The following is a 16,049-nucleotide window of genomic DNA, read 5'->3' as shown; positions in this document are numbered from 1 at the left end:
CTGGGGAGGACTCGCAAACATCCAGGTGCTCCCTGACTGGAGCTGCTTGAAGCATTACAGGCATGGGCTGTCCCCTGAGAGGGCGAAATAGTTGGAACCGTACCAAATCCAGAGGGGGTTGGGGCAGAGTTCGAGGAAGAGATGGTCAAGGGTCTTAATGGCGCTGAGAGAACCCTCTCCACCATGTTGAAGCAGATGGAGAACAGACCTCCAAAGTAGACCCCAACGGAGCCATTCCCCTCTGATCCAACAGGGGAGTTGGAGCTGAAACTCTAGGAGCTGAGATACCAAAGGAAGTACTGCGATCCGAGCCACTTAGAGCAGACAGTACCCCCTTGGATCCGACCCCGAGGCTACGTCCCCGAGAGCTCGGATCCAACAAACTCAAAACAACGGCCAGCGTCGAGGTACTAGGTACCATTGCTGCCAACCCCTTGACCACGAGGGTCCTCGGATCCAAGGGCTCCGATACCACAGTTCGGATTGGAGAAGGAGAAATTGGAGAGAAAAAGGTTTGCGAGGCACCCCCTCTGGTGGTAGAGGGTGCAGGCAAGACCCCCATCTGAATTTGAGTGCAGATGAATTTATGCATCATTTTGTCCATCTCTGTTTCACTAAGGGACTGGGTGGAGCAGGAAGAAGAGGCCTCAGAAACAGGTCTCAAATGGTGGCGAGGGGAAACAGGAGACCGCATTCTGACCTCCTCTTGCTCAGGATAAAATCTAGGGGAGCGGGGCCAGGGAAAACTTGGCCTGGAAGTCACAATCTTGGAGAGCGGACCAGCCGGGACAGAGCGGTCAGTAGACCACTTGTGGGGCCTATCCTTTTTTGTCTTCTCCCACTCCCTAGTCCTCTTGGCAGGAGTTTGAGTCCCTGAGGCCTGGGGAAGGGGAAGATACTGCTGCAGGTGAAGATCCAGTGATGGGGGTGGGAACAGCTGTTCCCGACGTGGGCAAAAAGCCCTTAACTAGCAGTTTGTTCCTCCTGTCCTGAAGTGCTCTGGGGTTAAACCCAGTGCAGATAGGACAGGAGGTATCAAGGTGAGATGCACCCAAGCACATGACACACAGAGTGTGGTCATCGGTAGGGGAGAGCTTACGGCCACACTCAGAACAGCGTTTAAAGCCAGATTTAGGGTTGTCAGAGATCGCCCCCTAGATAAGGCCCAAAATAGACACACACATGCTAGAAAAAGGAAAGGCAGAAAAGGGAGTTCTTTTTTTTTTTACTGATGCTAATCGCGAGGGGGAGGACAGCAAAGAAGATTAGAAAAAGGCAAAACTTTAACTCACTTATGTGATTTAGACCAAAAAACACACACCACGCTGCAAAGAGCTCGGACCATGTTGCAGACTGTATCAGCGGCAAACGAGATCAGAAGGGAGGAAGGAGAAAGGTGGCATTATGAGTAGGGGAGGAGCTGAGAGCTTGGATCAATGATGCGGCCGTGTCGGTTCCATGCCGGATCCGAAGCCCAAAGGTTGAAGACCAAATGAAGTAAACTACTTCAGATGTTTTATTTTATCATTACAAAAATTATTTTGCTGAATTAATATGACTCGTCATTACTTAACATGAATATCAATTAAAGAAAATCTGAAAACTAAAAATGTGACAGACCCTTTCAACATGGATCTTCAAGAAACATGGACTTTTTAAAGAGTCAAAATGAGGAATGTTCTGCATAATGAGGTACACTTGAGAGGTATGCACTCTTCTTGCAGTCGTCAGATGAATCAGCAAAACTGTTTTCCATGTTAAGTCCCTAATTCAGCCTGATGAGCTTGTTCAAATGGAGTAAGAGGTTTTTTTTTTTGAGAAAAATTAAGATGCGGAGAAGTTACCATTTTTTTAGGAGGTATGATAAGAGACATCAAAAACATTTTAACTTGGGAATACAATGAAAGGAGAGGATCTATTGACAGAAAGCTGAAATGGCTGAACAATAAAACTTGACAAAGAAGTAAGAAGGGCCAGAGGATAACAACTTCACACAACTATTGCAGAATCAGAGAGATACAAGCCTTAAAAGTGTTCTTTGTCTTTGTACCAACTAGATTTTTTTTCCATTTGCTATTATATGATTTCCTACTGGCAGGTTTTCTTGCCAACTTTAATACCTGCTGCATGTCTTCAAAAAATAGGTGCCTAGAAGGTTCTAAAATTCTATTATCCATGCAGTTAGTTGAAGCTGTTTGAACAGGGATGCATAAAACACTTTTGTGTCCTGTGAGAGAAGGTTCGATCTTTTGAGTAAACTTTTGGTAATTGCCCTTGACCATTTCTAAACAGAAGGAAAACCAATGCTGCCTGGGCCAGAAAGGTGTTACCACAATGATCTCTGCAGAGTCCTTCTGAATCTTCAAAATGACTTTGGATACCAGTAGAAAGAGTGGAAATGAATACAGGAATATTCTTGTTCAAGGAAATCAGAATTCATCTGTTTTCCAGAATTTTCTGCATGAAGCCCTTGGGCAGAATCTTGCCACCTAATCATCGTGAATGGAGACAAATAAATCAGTCTCAGGTGCTCTCCACATCTGGAACAATTCCTGAAGACCCCTGATTCAGTTTTCATTTCAGACGGTCAGTCCTGGTCTGCTCAGCTGGCCTGCAACAACCTTTTGCTCTGATGGGACGTACGATGCTTGTAGAGTGACATTTTTTTGAAAAGCAAAATCCATAGCAACCATGGATAGTCTAACCAGCCCTTTTTATGTACCACATTACTGTGGCGATGTCTGTATCAACTGTAATGGTCCTACTCGTAGATGACTGACAGAGAGTTGTTGGTTGTACTAAAACACAACTTTAAACTTTTAACATTTTAAGTTAATTTTACAAGTTTAGACTTCAGAATTAAAAAGTGACACTCCTGTTAAAAAGTTACAAGTCACGTGACAGACTATTACAAAAGTACAGTTTTGTGCCTACCATAAATGTAGATATCCGATAGATATGCAACTGCAGTCATAACATATGGGTTGTCCTGCCTCAGGCAGCCCTCGGTCGGCCGAATTCCAAAGTCTGGGTCCGGTGGCTGGTGTCGCCTCCTCTCCGACGTCACAACGGCTGGAGTATAAAGGCATCGGCCGACACCATCTTCTTCAGTGTTTCTTGCCCCAGATGCCAGGTGCCCTCCTAGGAGGGCTAAATTTGGTGAATGGATAAACAATTCCAGACATGCACAACTAAACAGATACACTATAGGAGATACCCCCAGCTAATAGGAATAGGGGGAATGGACCCAAAAAGAAGGAAAAGAGGGGAAGGAGGGAGGGAAAATCCGACTGCAGTTGCATATCTATCGGACATCTACATTTATGGTAGGTACAAAACTGTACTATGTCCTTCAAGAATGCAACTGCAGTCATAACATATGGGTTGAATACCATAGCCAAGCTGGGGGTGGATGGAGCTAAGAAAAGGATGGTGTAGCTAAAATGCCCTGCAGGACTGCCGAAGTAAAGCCTGCTCGGGATCTGGAGTATAAAGGCAGGTTGTAGTGTTTGGTAAATGTATGCACGGAGCTCCATGTAGCAGCCTCTAGAATGTCCTTCGTAGCCACTCCTCTTAGGAAAGCTGTGGATGTGGCTATAGCTCTGGTGGAATGTGGCCTAATATTGGCTGGCACACTTTTTCCATGGTAAGAATAGCAGAATCTGATGCAGTGTCCAATCCATTTTGAAATTGGAGATTGCTTTTACTTGTATTCCAGCAGCATAGGCTACAAACAGCTGGTCAGACTTTCTGGTGGCCTTAGTTCTGTCCAAGTAGTAGCGTAGTTGCCTGTGTATGTCCAAGGTATGCAGCAGTCTTTCCCCTCTATTTTGAGGATTGGGGAAGAAAGTAGGAAGGTGAATAGCTTGATTTAGAGACACCCTGGAAATTACCTTTGGCATGAAAGAAGGATTTGTTCTTAGAGAGACTCTGTCCTGATGAAAAATGAGGAAAGGAGGTACTGCCATGAGTGCCTGTATCTCCGAGACTCTTCTTGCTGGTGTGACTGCCAATAGAAAAAACGTTTTCCATGATAGAAATTGCATCTCTGAGGTTGCTGCTGGCTCAAAGGGAGGAAGAGATAATTTTTCCAATACAGAATTGAGGTCCCATGCAGGTACTGGTTGTTTTCTGGGAGGTTTGATATTCTTTATCCCTCTCAGGAACTGTCTTAGCAAAGGATGTGAGAACACTGGTGGATCACAATTGTATCTTGCTGAGATTGCTGAGACATGAATCTTTATGGAAGAATATGAGAGTCCAGAATGAAACATTTCTGCCAAGTATTCCAATATCTGAGGTATACTCAGTACTGTTGTATCCTGACCCCTGTTGGCAGCCCAGATGCTGAATCTCTTCCACTTGGCTGAATAGGTTTTTCTGGTGGAAGGTCTGCGTGCTTCCAATAAGATGTCCTGAACTGCCTTGGAAAGAGTTGAAGCGGAAGGAGTTAAGGTAACCTCCAGGCTGACAGATGTAATGTTTTCAGGTTTTGGTGAACAGTCCTGTAGTTGTGCTGTGTTAGGAGCAGGGGCCATAGGGGCAGAGGCCACGGTTTGGTCCGAGTTATGCTCAACAGCAATGGGTACCAGTGTTGCTTTGGCCAGTCTGGAGCTATCAAAATGCCTGTTGGTTGTTCTGCTTTGATCTTCAGGATCACCTTGGTCAACAGTGGCAGGGGAGGAAATGTATAAATTTTTAGGGAATTCCAGCTGAAGGAGAGAGCATCCGTTGTCCAGGCTAGAGGATGGTGGGTCCTGGTACAGAACTTGTCCAGGTGATGATTCGTGTGAGACGCAAAGAGATCTATGTCCGGTCTTCCCCATGTCTTTGTTATTTGTGAGAAAATGTGGGGATGCAGCATCCATTCGTGTGGATCCGAGAAATTTCTGCTCAGCGTGTCCGCCAGTACATTGTCCTTGCCTGGCACAAACTGGGACTGCAGGTGTATCTTCAGACTCAGTGCTTTTTCCCAGAGAATCATTGTTAGTCTGCAGAGGGGGTATGAATGAGTCCCTCCCTGCTTGTTTATATACCACATGACAGTGGTGTTGTCTGTCCTTATTAGTAAATGTCCTTGTTGCAGTGATTTTTCGAAACTCTCGATTGCATGTATCACTGCCAACATCTCTTTTTGGTTTATGTGCAAATGTCTTTCCTTTGGTGTCCATTGACCTTGAACGCATCTGCCCTCCATGTGCGCCCCCATCCATGATCTGAGGCGTCTGTTGTAATTATTTGACCTGCTTGAGGTCTGTTGAAAGACATGCCTTTGTTTAATTGACTTGCTTGAGCCCACCACAAGAATTCTTTTGCAGACATGGAATAAGTGGGATTACGTCCTCTAGGCTTTGGCTGTGTTGGGACCATAAGCTTTTCAAATACCATTGCAGCTTTCTCATATGAAGTCTTGCCAAAGGTATCAGAAGAATGCATGATGCCATGAATCCCAGAGCCTGCAGGAGTTTCCTTGCAGTCAGCTGGGAGAGCTGTGCTAGGCCTTTGAAGTACTCTGGTAACTGCTGTTGTTTTTCCTCTGTGAGATAGGCCATTTGTGTTTGTGTGTCCAGTTTGGCTCCTAGGAAAATAATCTGTTGGGATGGCAGTAGTCTTGATTTCTGAATGTTGACTGTGTATCCCAAGGCCTGTAGTAATTGCATGACATAGTCCAAGTTTTTAATTAAGGTTTGTTTGTTGTCTGCTTGTATGAGGCAGTCGTCCAGGTAGGGGTATATTTGAATTCCCTGGAGTCTGCAGTGTGCCACTACTGATGCCAGGCATTTCGTGAACACTCTGGGCGCAGTAGATAAGCCAAACGGCAATGCTGAGAATTGATAATGCTCTGTCCCTGCAAGAAATCTGAGGTATCTTCTGCAGCTTTGCTGATTGGGACATACAGGTATGCCTCCTTGAGGTCCAGAGTGACCAGCCAAGATCCCTTGCCCAGCATGGGAAGGAGTTGCTGTAACGTCAGCATTTTGAACTTTGGCACAATGAGAAAGGTATTTAGAGTAGACAAGTCCAGTATAGGCCTCCATTTGTTTTCCTTTCTTGGAACAAGGAACAGTCTTGAATAAAATCCCTGGCCTTGTTCCTGAGGAGGTACCTTTTCTATTGCTTTTATACTTAATAGCTTTGAAACTTGAATGAGTGCCTCTGCCCTTTGATGGTGTGGCAGGTTTGGCATGCCTTGTCTTGTAGGTAAAGTATGGAAGTGGAATCTGTAACCCTTGTCTATTAAATCCAGAATCCAGTTGTCCTTGGTTAAGATATGCCAGTTTTTTGAGAATAAGGATAATTTTCCACCCAAGGGTGCTTCTCTCTGAGCCCTTGTAGGCGGTATGAAAGTCAAGTCATTGTGGTTGTCCTGGTGGTGCAGCTGGACTGGCTGCAGCACTTCTTTGATTTGTAGGTTGCCAATGGCGGCCCCTGTAGGAGCCTCGGTATTGCCCTCGGCCTCGGCCACGCCTGTTCTTTCCCCTTTGAAACTTGTCCGAGTCTGGGAAGGACCAATTCTTTGATGGCCAGTTTCTACTGAATCTGGGTGGCTGAACCTGGAGGAAATCATTGACTGTCTGTACTGATTTAGCTTTTTCCTCAATGGACTTCAACACATCTTGTGCATTAGCACCAAAAAGCTTCTGTTTTTCCAGAGGTGCATCAAGTAACTTTGCTTTAACATGGTCAGGCAAAGACTGATCTTTTAACCAAGCATATCTACGTATCACAGCCCCAGTCATAGCTGCCCTACATGAAGCTTCCAATGCATCATAACCACACTGAAGAAAATGATTGCTAACCTGCTGAGTGTTATGTACTAGATCCTGCAATGCCTTTCTATCAAAAGGCTCAGGAGAGGCTAGCTTTTTCTATAAATCATCCAGTAAAAAAATCCTGGTACTGAAACATATGAAAAAGGCAGTTAAGTGACCTCATGGCCAGGGTGGTAGAGGTATAAACTTTTTTACCCCATCTCTCCATAGACCTAGCTTCCCTATCCGCTGGCAAAGGATTCTTAGCAGTGGAGGTAGCCACTCCCTTGGGACCCTGTGAAATAGTTTCTAAATCCACTGAGTGGGCCTTAAAGAGATGTTTGTGAGTGTCAGGGACTCTGTAATATCTGTCTGGCTTGACAGGAGCAGGGGGGAGAGAATCAGGGTTAGCACTGGAGTCGGAGAAAACATCATCCAAAACATCCAACACAGGCGGAATAGCTAAAGGTCTGTGCTGGGGAAGCTTTAGAAAGGTACGTAGCCTTTTTCTGGAATCAGAGAATTCCTGACCCTGCCATTGGAAATGTTCCCTCATTGAGTGCAGGACTTCACCAAACAAGAAATCCTCTGGAGGAGAGGCAGAGGGAATTGATTCCTCAGCATCAGAGTCCTCATAGGCCTGGAAGGATTCTTCTTGAATATCTGAATGCTCAGAATCCCCAGAGGCCTCATCTGAAGAGAGGTTTTCAGTCTGCTCAGTTCTAGGCCTTTTCTCTGCAGGAGGCTGAGAACCTCTGTCTGGGTGAGGCTGAGACCCCCTGATAAGGGAAATAAGGTCTGCAGCAAGAGACATTATCGGTTTATCAGAGGAGGGGGCCTGGACAGCAGGTTTAGGATGGGCCTTGGCCTGGCTGGCGGCCTTAGCACATGCAAAGGCCTTGATGGACATAGATACAGGAGGCCTAGCAGCCCCACGTGCAGGAGTGACCTTGTCCACCGGAATGGTATCGGGTAAATCAAGAACTTCGGTTTCCGGAGGAAAATCAACGACTGGCACCGGAGAGGTCTCCGGGACCGAAGGACGAGTTAATGCTGTGTCGTCGGCCTGGAGCGGTTGAATTACCGCTTCCGCAGGGACCGAAGCACTAGCGGAGGGTCTAGGAGTAGTATCGGTAGAGGACACGGGCCGAGGATGCCGGTCCCGGTCCTTCCATTTTTTGGAAGATTGAGCTGTCGGTTGATCAGACGGCATGATATACGCAAAGGATTCGCCGAAAAAGTCTTCAGCAAATTCTGCCCGGCGCCTGAGAGTGCGCTTATTAAAGCAAGCACAGGCCGAGACGTCGTGGTCTGGGCCCAGGCAAGGAAGACAGTAAGAATGGAAGTCCTTATGAGATATTTGTTTACCACAAGACAAACAATTATTAACTTTCTCAATTTGTTCTGACATCGGCTGAGGCAAGAAAAAATGTTCCCCAACGGGGTACTTAGCTTTTAGATGACTTCGGTACTGAAAACACAGGAGCTGACCGACCGGCACTTGCGAACTGCTTCTGCTTTGGGCACCGCACGGCAAGAAAGACTGGAGAAGATGGCGCCGGCCGATGCCTTTATACTCCAGCCATTGTGACGTCGGAGAGGAGGCGACACCAGCCGACGCCGGACCCAGACTTTGGAATTCGGCCGACCGAGGGCTGCCTGAGGCAGGACAACCCATATGTTATGACTGCAGTTGCATTCTTGAAGGACATCCCTTTTTTCTAGCTTAAAACTAATAAGTGAAATTATAAGCTTATCTGATGCCAATTTTGATTCCTACTCAGAGATTTCTATTCCCTCTTCTGCCTGTTCTCAGGTTTGTATTACAAAATTAATAAAACTTGATTAAATAAAAAACTACTTACCGAAGCTAAAGAGAGACCAAAGTTTGTGGTTTGATGTTTCATTTGGATCTCAATCTTGTGAAGAATAGCTTCAATTCTCTCTTCTTCAAACCCATTTCTAAACAGAAATTAAAATTCTGACCTGTAACTTTCTATCATCAGACATCGCTACTTTTAGAAAACCTTAACTTAAAATACACATAATAACTTTTGGAGACTATTACATACAATCAACACAGAATAAAATGCATTTTCTGCATTTGCTAACATGTCTTTCAAAGTGATACTGCTCTTCCATACAGATGTAAGGCAAATACAATACATTTTAAGTGAGATTACCTGTACCATGCAATTGTATAATAATGTTTCATTCTTTAGTATGTTACGAGATCTAAATGCTTATGCTAATTGTTAGCAAGACTTTTTTAAAGCATTGTATTGTTTCGCCCAGTGCCTGCCAACCATCGGGTCACTAAGAGGCTATCATCCAGAAAGCCAAGAGGGTGCTTTCTGCTCCTGAGAGCATTTTTCATTGATGAACTTATTTCATTTTTATTTTATACATTTATCTGGGTAAGCCAACTGAACAGTAGTGTCCCTTTTCAGGAATGACTCAGGATAACTGTCTGGTTACAGAACTTGCTCAGTTACACAGCAAGCAAATATAGGCAGGAGGAATCAAACCCTGTACCCCTGGCTACAGAAAGTAGTCCCTTAACAGTCTAGCACCTTAACCTGTACTAAATGCCAGACTGTTAACTTAAACCGTGTCCCGAATGGTGATGTGGGCACTCCCACCATCACAAGGGCTGTCTACACCCTACAATCCAAGAATATGTGCTCCCTCACATGTCCCAACAGGGGCTACCTGTCATCACCAGCATGGGCAGCCATGCTCCCATCCTCCTAACCTGGCCCTCCCTCTGCATCATTAACCTCTGCTCTAAAGCAGCTTTAGCACAAGGTGTACAAGAATCACCACCCCCTCCAGAACGGGTATGCCCATCCTCCCCTGCCTGCGATACCAAGTGTCAGAGCTGCTAGTCTGCACTCAGGTTACCTGGGCTGTAGTCATGGCTAAATCCCTTGCCTCTACACAACTTTCACAGGTTAGCTTTGGGCCAGATATTAATGCTTTGCAAGCTGTCAACAAAAGGTATACTAACTCCAAACAAAAAGTATACTAACTCCAAAGGTTCCACTTAATTTCCTCTACAGCATCTCTTCCTGATTTAGTGATATCACCTAAACAGACTGAACTTCTCAACAGTAGTTTCACACTGACATCATTACAGGTGATACAGAAGGCATGAACTCTGCCTTGGAAAGTCCTCTTACCACCTGCCAAATACCAATATAAAGTCACACAGTCCATTTTCTTGGTGGCATGCAGTCCTCTTACACAACATTCTGCAAAGAAATCCATTTCCTTGTGCCATGCAGACCACCTCACTAGAATGCAGGTTACTCAATGCCAGTGCGATTTACAGGATTATGTCAGTGGCTCAGATTTAAACAGGTGTCAAGAAAACTACAGTTTGAGTGCTCCGTATGTACTAAATTCTCATATACATCATGAAATCGGCTTTAATGGAGTACAGTTTAGACATCTCTGTTGGTTATGAACACTGTTTATAGTTGTCCTGGAAATGTTCATGTGCTAGTAATTTGTCAGATCAGGAAACCTAATAACTAAACATGCTACTGTAAGAAGATTTATTCCACATTTTGATGCATAACAGCATTCTCTAAGTGGAAAGAGAGATTTTTCATTAATTTTGCTGGTGTCTAATGCAGTTTTTTTTCTGCCAAGTAGCCATATTCCGTAGATGAAAAAAATTCCATGGTTGTCTTTGTCTGCAAACTTGTCACCACCTTAAAAGCAGCAAGATCATGTTGGTGAAAGGCCTTTAGGGATTCCTTTTCACTCACCAGGCTGAACAAGGAGAGGGTCACGGTGAGCAGCCTGTCGGGCGCTAGGATCCGCCACATAACACAAGCACTCAGGTCACTCCAAGGCAAGTACAAATATGACTCCGTCATTGTCCATGCTGGTGTGAATGACCTGAGACGTACCTCCCTGGACTACATGAAAAGAGACATAAAGGAGCTCTCTGAGCATGCAGCCCAGGCCGTTATGACCCTGACCTTGAGTAGCATCTTACCCTCACCAAGAATGATGCCACAATATGAAGACAAGATGATCAATTTCAACAATTGGCTTAAGTACTGATGTCATTCAAAGGGGATCCAATGCCTGTCAGCTTGGGATGATATGCTCGACAAGCCACGATGCTTCGCTAGGGACGGCTTGCACTTGTCACCCCTGGGTTTTCGGATATTGGCAAAGGCTCTTGCTACCCCCATAGTGCCTTTTTTAGGCAAGGCTCAAAAGACAAACCCACCTCCATAGGTATCACAAGGGATAAGAAACTAAGAGTAATGCTACTCAATGCCAGAAGTCTAAACCTCAAGATGCACGCACTCAAAACTCTCCTTAGCATGGAGAACATCGATATCTGTGGAGTAACATAAACCTGGTTCAGGGCTCCCGAGAGCACCCCAGCACTACCAGGTTATACCTCATACCATGCTTTTCGGCCCCAAAACATGGACAGAACCACAAAAGGAGGGGGAGTATCGATATTCATCAAAGATACCCACACCTCCAGGTTGGTGGCAAAGCCCGAAGCATCAGAGACTATCCATGTGCAACTAACAGTGGGTAAAACTGCCTTCCAGTTTATAGCCTGCTACAGACCACCCTCCCAAACCCAGGAACCCCACTCGGCCTTTCTGAGAACATTGGAAAATATGAAGGTCTCTCCAAACACCATTATACTGGGCGACTTCAACTACCCAAACATAGACTGGGAGCGTTACTCTAGCTCCAACACCCTAGCCCAAAGGTTCCTAGAATTTATAAACTCAAATGTTATGGAACAACTTGTTACCACTCCCACAAGAGGGGAAAACATACTGGACCTGATCATCACCAACATGGGGACTCTATGCTCCAGACCAGAAGTGTATCCCTCACTGGTAAGATCAGACCATAAACTAATCTCACTGGATATTCACATCCCGACCCCACCCCCTGCCCAGAAAACCACAGTGAAAAACTTCTCTAAAGCAAATTTCACATGCCTCAAAACTGAGGTGGAATCCTTCAAAGCCCCCGGGCCTGTGGAAAATACGGCCCAGACCGCAGAATCCTTTATAAACGCATTCTATGAACACCTTCAGGAATGCATGGATCATGCGATCCCAAATAAAACCAAGACCCAATCCTCCAAAGGCAGACGTCCTGTCTGGTGGACCCCAGCCATAAACAAACTATACAATAGAAGGAGGAAGCTACTAAATGAGAGAGCAAAATCCCAAAAAGGGAAGCCATCACTGATCAGTATTAGCAAACAACTACGGGCACTCATAAAATTGTCTAAGGCCAGCTTCGAGAGAAAAATTGCACAGGACACTAAGGATAATCACAAGGCTTTCTTTAGTTATGCTAGGAACCGGGGTGGTAATTCCCAGATATGCTCAGAATTAGTCCAAAATGACAAAAATACACTGAACCCACAGACATTGCCAACATCCTAGCTGACAGGTTCAGCGCAAACTCCCCCCCCCCCCACCAAAAGGGCAAATATCTATCCCAGCAGAGTGCTGCCCCCCTGACATCTCAGATGCTCAGGTAAGAGCTGCCCTCTCCAAAGCAAAAAACACAGCATCAATGGGACCAGACGGTGTCCCGGGCTGCATCCTACATGAACTCCAAGAAGAGCTAAACCCAAACATAAAACTACTGTTCAATCTCAGCCTTACTACAGGATATGTGCCCAAAGAGTGGCGTACAGCAACAGTGGTCCCTCTCCATAAAGGTGGTGCCTCAACGGATCCTGGAAACTATCGCCCATAAGCCTGACTAGCTTGGTCTGCAAAGCTATGGAAAGGATCATCATGGACCTCATAAATAAAGATACTGGGGACCTACAGACACTGGATCCTACCCAGTTCGTCTATGTTAAGGGCAGATCCTGCCTCTTAAACCTGGTTGATTTCTTTGAAACAGTCACCAAGGCCATTGACGAGGGGAAGGTGGCCCACACAGCCTACCTGGACCTCGCAAAAGCCTTCGATACAATACCCCACTCAGGCATTATAGATAAGCTCACCAGCTTAAATATAAACCCCTATGTCACTAGATGGATTGCAAACTGGCTCAAGGACAGAACCCACATGGTTAGAATTGCTGGAGCCATGTCAGACTCCAAACCAGTTACAAGTGGTGTCCCACAAGGCTCAGTCCTGGGACCTCTCTTGTTTGGTATATATTTCGCGGAGGTACAGGCCAACACGGAAGGACTGTGGCTGACCAAGTTCACAGATGACTGCAAACTGGGTGCCATAATCGACTCTCCAGCCAACACAAGCATCCTCCAAAAGGGCCTCATAGAAACAGACAACTGGTGCCAGAGCCATGCCCTCAAGCTAAATGCCAAAAAGTGTATAGTCATCCCCTTTGGCAAAAACAAAGTGCCCACAAATTACCACATAGGTGGTAATCCATTAAGTACAGAAGAAGTAATTAGGGACCTGGGGACCCAAGTTGATAGCAATCTCTCATTTGACAACCACGTGGCCAAAGTGGTTAGAAAAACATTTTATATAGCCCACCTAATCATGAAGGGATTCACATCTAGATCAGGGGAGGTTCATCGTGCCTCTTTACTCATCCCTCATCAGGCCCATAATTGAGTACAATGCCCCTTTTGGGATGTACCTTACCAGACACCTGCAGCAACTGGAAAGACCCCAAAAGTACCTCACCAAGAGGATCAAAGGGCTCAAACAGATGCCATATGCTGCCCGGTTAAAGAAACTCCAGCTGTACTCAGTGGCATACCGCCTGTTCAGAGGCGATCTGTGCCTGACGTATAAAGCCATGTCCAACCCGGAATTAATGGACATGCTGCACCTCAGAAAATCCAAATCCCATTGAGCTACGAGCTCGAGAGACTTGAACCTCAGCACTGAAATAAATAGGATATGTTGGAGGGACAGATTCATAACCCAGAGGCTCCCTTCACTCTGGAATAAAATCCCAGTCCAGGTTAGGCAGAGTCACTCATTGACTCTCTTCAAGAGGAATCTTGATGAGTGGATGGGAGATCGTAGGTTTACCCCGGGTATCACTTCTGTGTCACTGTTAGACAGAGGCACAGTATACTAACCTCGAAAAAGGGCATAGCAAAATAAATTTAAAATGGGTGGCAAAAGCCAAACACATTCTGGCTAGACTTACAAATGCCCTAGGGCAGATAGCCTAGTATGAACCTATGAACCTATGTATACCACTGGATACAGAGAACTTCTTTTGCAGATGGGTAGCTCAACATTTCATATCTGGTAGAAACTGGTTACAACCAAAGAGTTTGCAATAACAAGGAAATTTAACACTCCCACTTTACAAATTTTATAAAGTGCTGTCTGCTTACTGGAAATCATACAATTTCACTGAGACCAGTTTTGAGATTCTCGAGTGATTGTGGCAAATTGCACAAGCCAGTGACATTGTGGAAATACTGTCTCTTTCCCCAACATGGAGCAATTTCAAAATTATTTATACATAAATGGGGGGGGGGGGGTGCAGATCTCCCACAAAAAAAAAAAAAAAAAAAAAAAAAAAAGAAGAACAAAAACTTAATTCTGTGAGTCTGCAGAAATGTGCTTTTGTATACTCTGCCTTACACCATGGGTACTGTTGTTTTTGTACACTCTGTCTTACACCATCGGTACTGTGTTTCTGTACACTGCCTAACACCATTAGTACAGTGCTTTTGTACACTCTACCATCATGAAAGACTAAACTGGAATTTGCAAGACCAACCTATATACTTCCTTTACTTTTAATACAGTCTCAGAAATGCAATCAAATCTGAAGTTAACTGGAGATTAATGGACAGTAATTTAAAGAATCAAGTTCAGTAATTAATTTCCAACGTAGCACAATTGTGTAAGTAAACTTACTATAACAGTAGATGTTCAAATGATCACTGCTGCAGTAGCCTTAACTATATGGGTTATATCCTGCAAAGGATATAACAGATGGCCAGCTTCCAAAGCTTCAGGGTACCTTCCACATGCAGAAACCATCAGTCAGCTCACGCTAAGCTGACTAAATAGATAGGTTTGGGGACCAAGCCCTTCACAACTTTAATGCCAACAGACAAAGGGAGGCTGAGCTCTGAAAAGACAATGCTAGGAAGAACAAAAAATAAATGTCTACACCCTGGCATAAACAAAACTTTAGAAAACAAGGGGGTGGAAGAGGTAGCTACTGTAGCAGCAATCATTCAAGCAATGGCAGTTACGCTAAGTTTACCTACGCAGTTGTACTGTTTATCATAATGATCAAAGCTGCATTAGCCTTAGCTATATGGCTAGATTATTCTAGCTTAGTACATTTGGGAGGTCGAAGAAGAGTCCAAGAGCCCCACTGGAGAACAGAGGATCAAGCTTCTGATTCGAAAATACATCAAAAATCCAACCCTTTCTAAAAAGCCATAGATGAAGCCAAGACCCTGTTGGACTGGGTGTTGACCCTGCCTGGAATAGTTTTGTTATGATGAGTATAACAAAAGGACATGAGACAACCATATGGAAACAGTCTGCTTTGACACAGGTTGTCCCTTCCTCTTGACTTCACAAGAAATTAATTTTTTTGAAGATCTGAAAGATTTATCTCTGTCAAGATAGTACCAGAGTTGTCTGTGGACATCCAAAGAATGGAGTATCCTTTCTTCCTCATATGTAGGTTCAAGAAAAGAAACGGAAATATATAATTTGGCTTAATGTAAACTTGGATGTTAGTTTAGGCATAAAAGAAGGATTAGTTCTCAAAGAAACCCTGCCTCTGTGGAAAATGAGATAGGGTTGACTCACCATATGAGTTTGCAACTCAGACACCCTTCTTGCAAAGGTCAGAGCAATCATTAAAACTGCTTTTATGCTATGTAAGTTCAATTCTGTCAGGACAGCTAGTTTAAATGGAGCAATTACTGACTTCTCCAACATAAAATTAAGATCCCAAGAAGAGGTCAATGGTTTTCTTGGATGCCTCTTATGCAAAACACCTTTCAAAAATATTGTGACATGAAAATATATTGAAAGAGGAGAATCCACGGGCAGACCTGTTGAACCAGCCAACAAATTAACTTTGATAGGGGAGGAAAAGGCCATAGGACAGCAATTTACACACATTTTGTAAAATCAGAGAACAATTAGCCCTGAATAGATGCTGGTTATGTTGCTGGCACCAACTAGAAAACCTTTCCCATGTGAAAATACATCTTTTCTAGCAGTAGGCTTTCTAGCCTCCATTAGTACCTGCTGCACATTTTCAATAAACAGGTGCTTAATGGAAATTAAGACTATCATTGGGGCAATC

At 44.6% G+C, this 16,049-nt stretch overlaps 1 protein-coding gene across 1 annotated transcript in view; it reads right to left on the bottom strand.

Annotated features, from left to right (window-relative positions):
* The window catches only part of PITRM1 (pitrilysin metallopeptidase 1), a 1,418,909-nt gene that overhangs the window by 906,509 nt on the left and 496,351 nt on the right, over positions 1 to 16,049 (bottom strand). The window contains exon 12 of the mRNA XM_044064598.1: positions 8,618 to 8,714. Within this exon, the coding sequence (XP_043920533.1) occupies positions 8,618 to 8,714 (97 nt within the window). The remainder of the gene's footprint in view (positions 1 to 8,617; positions 8,715 to 16,049) is intronic.

This window comes from Protopterus annectens, chromosome 3.part0 (assembly GCF_019279795.1).
Source record: "Protopterus annectens isolate FY-2018-M chromosome 3.part0, PAN1.0, whole genome shotgun sequence".
NCBI classification, from domain to species: Eukaryota; Metazoa; Chordata; order Ceratodontiformes; family Protopteridae; genus Protopterus; species Protopterus annectens.
The sequence above is the reverse complement of the archived record's forward strand: the minus strand, read 5'-3'. Positions and strand labels throughout refer to the sequence as shown.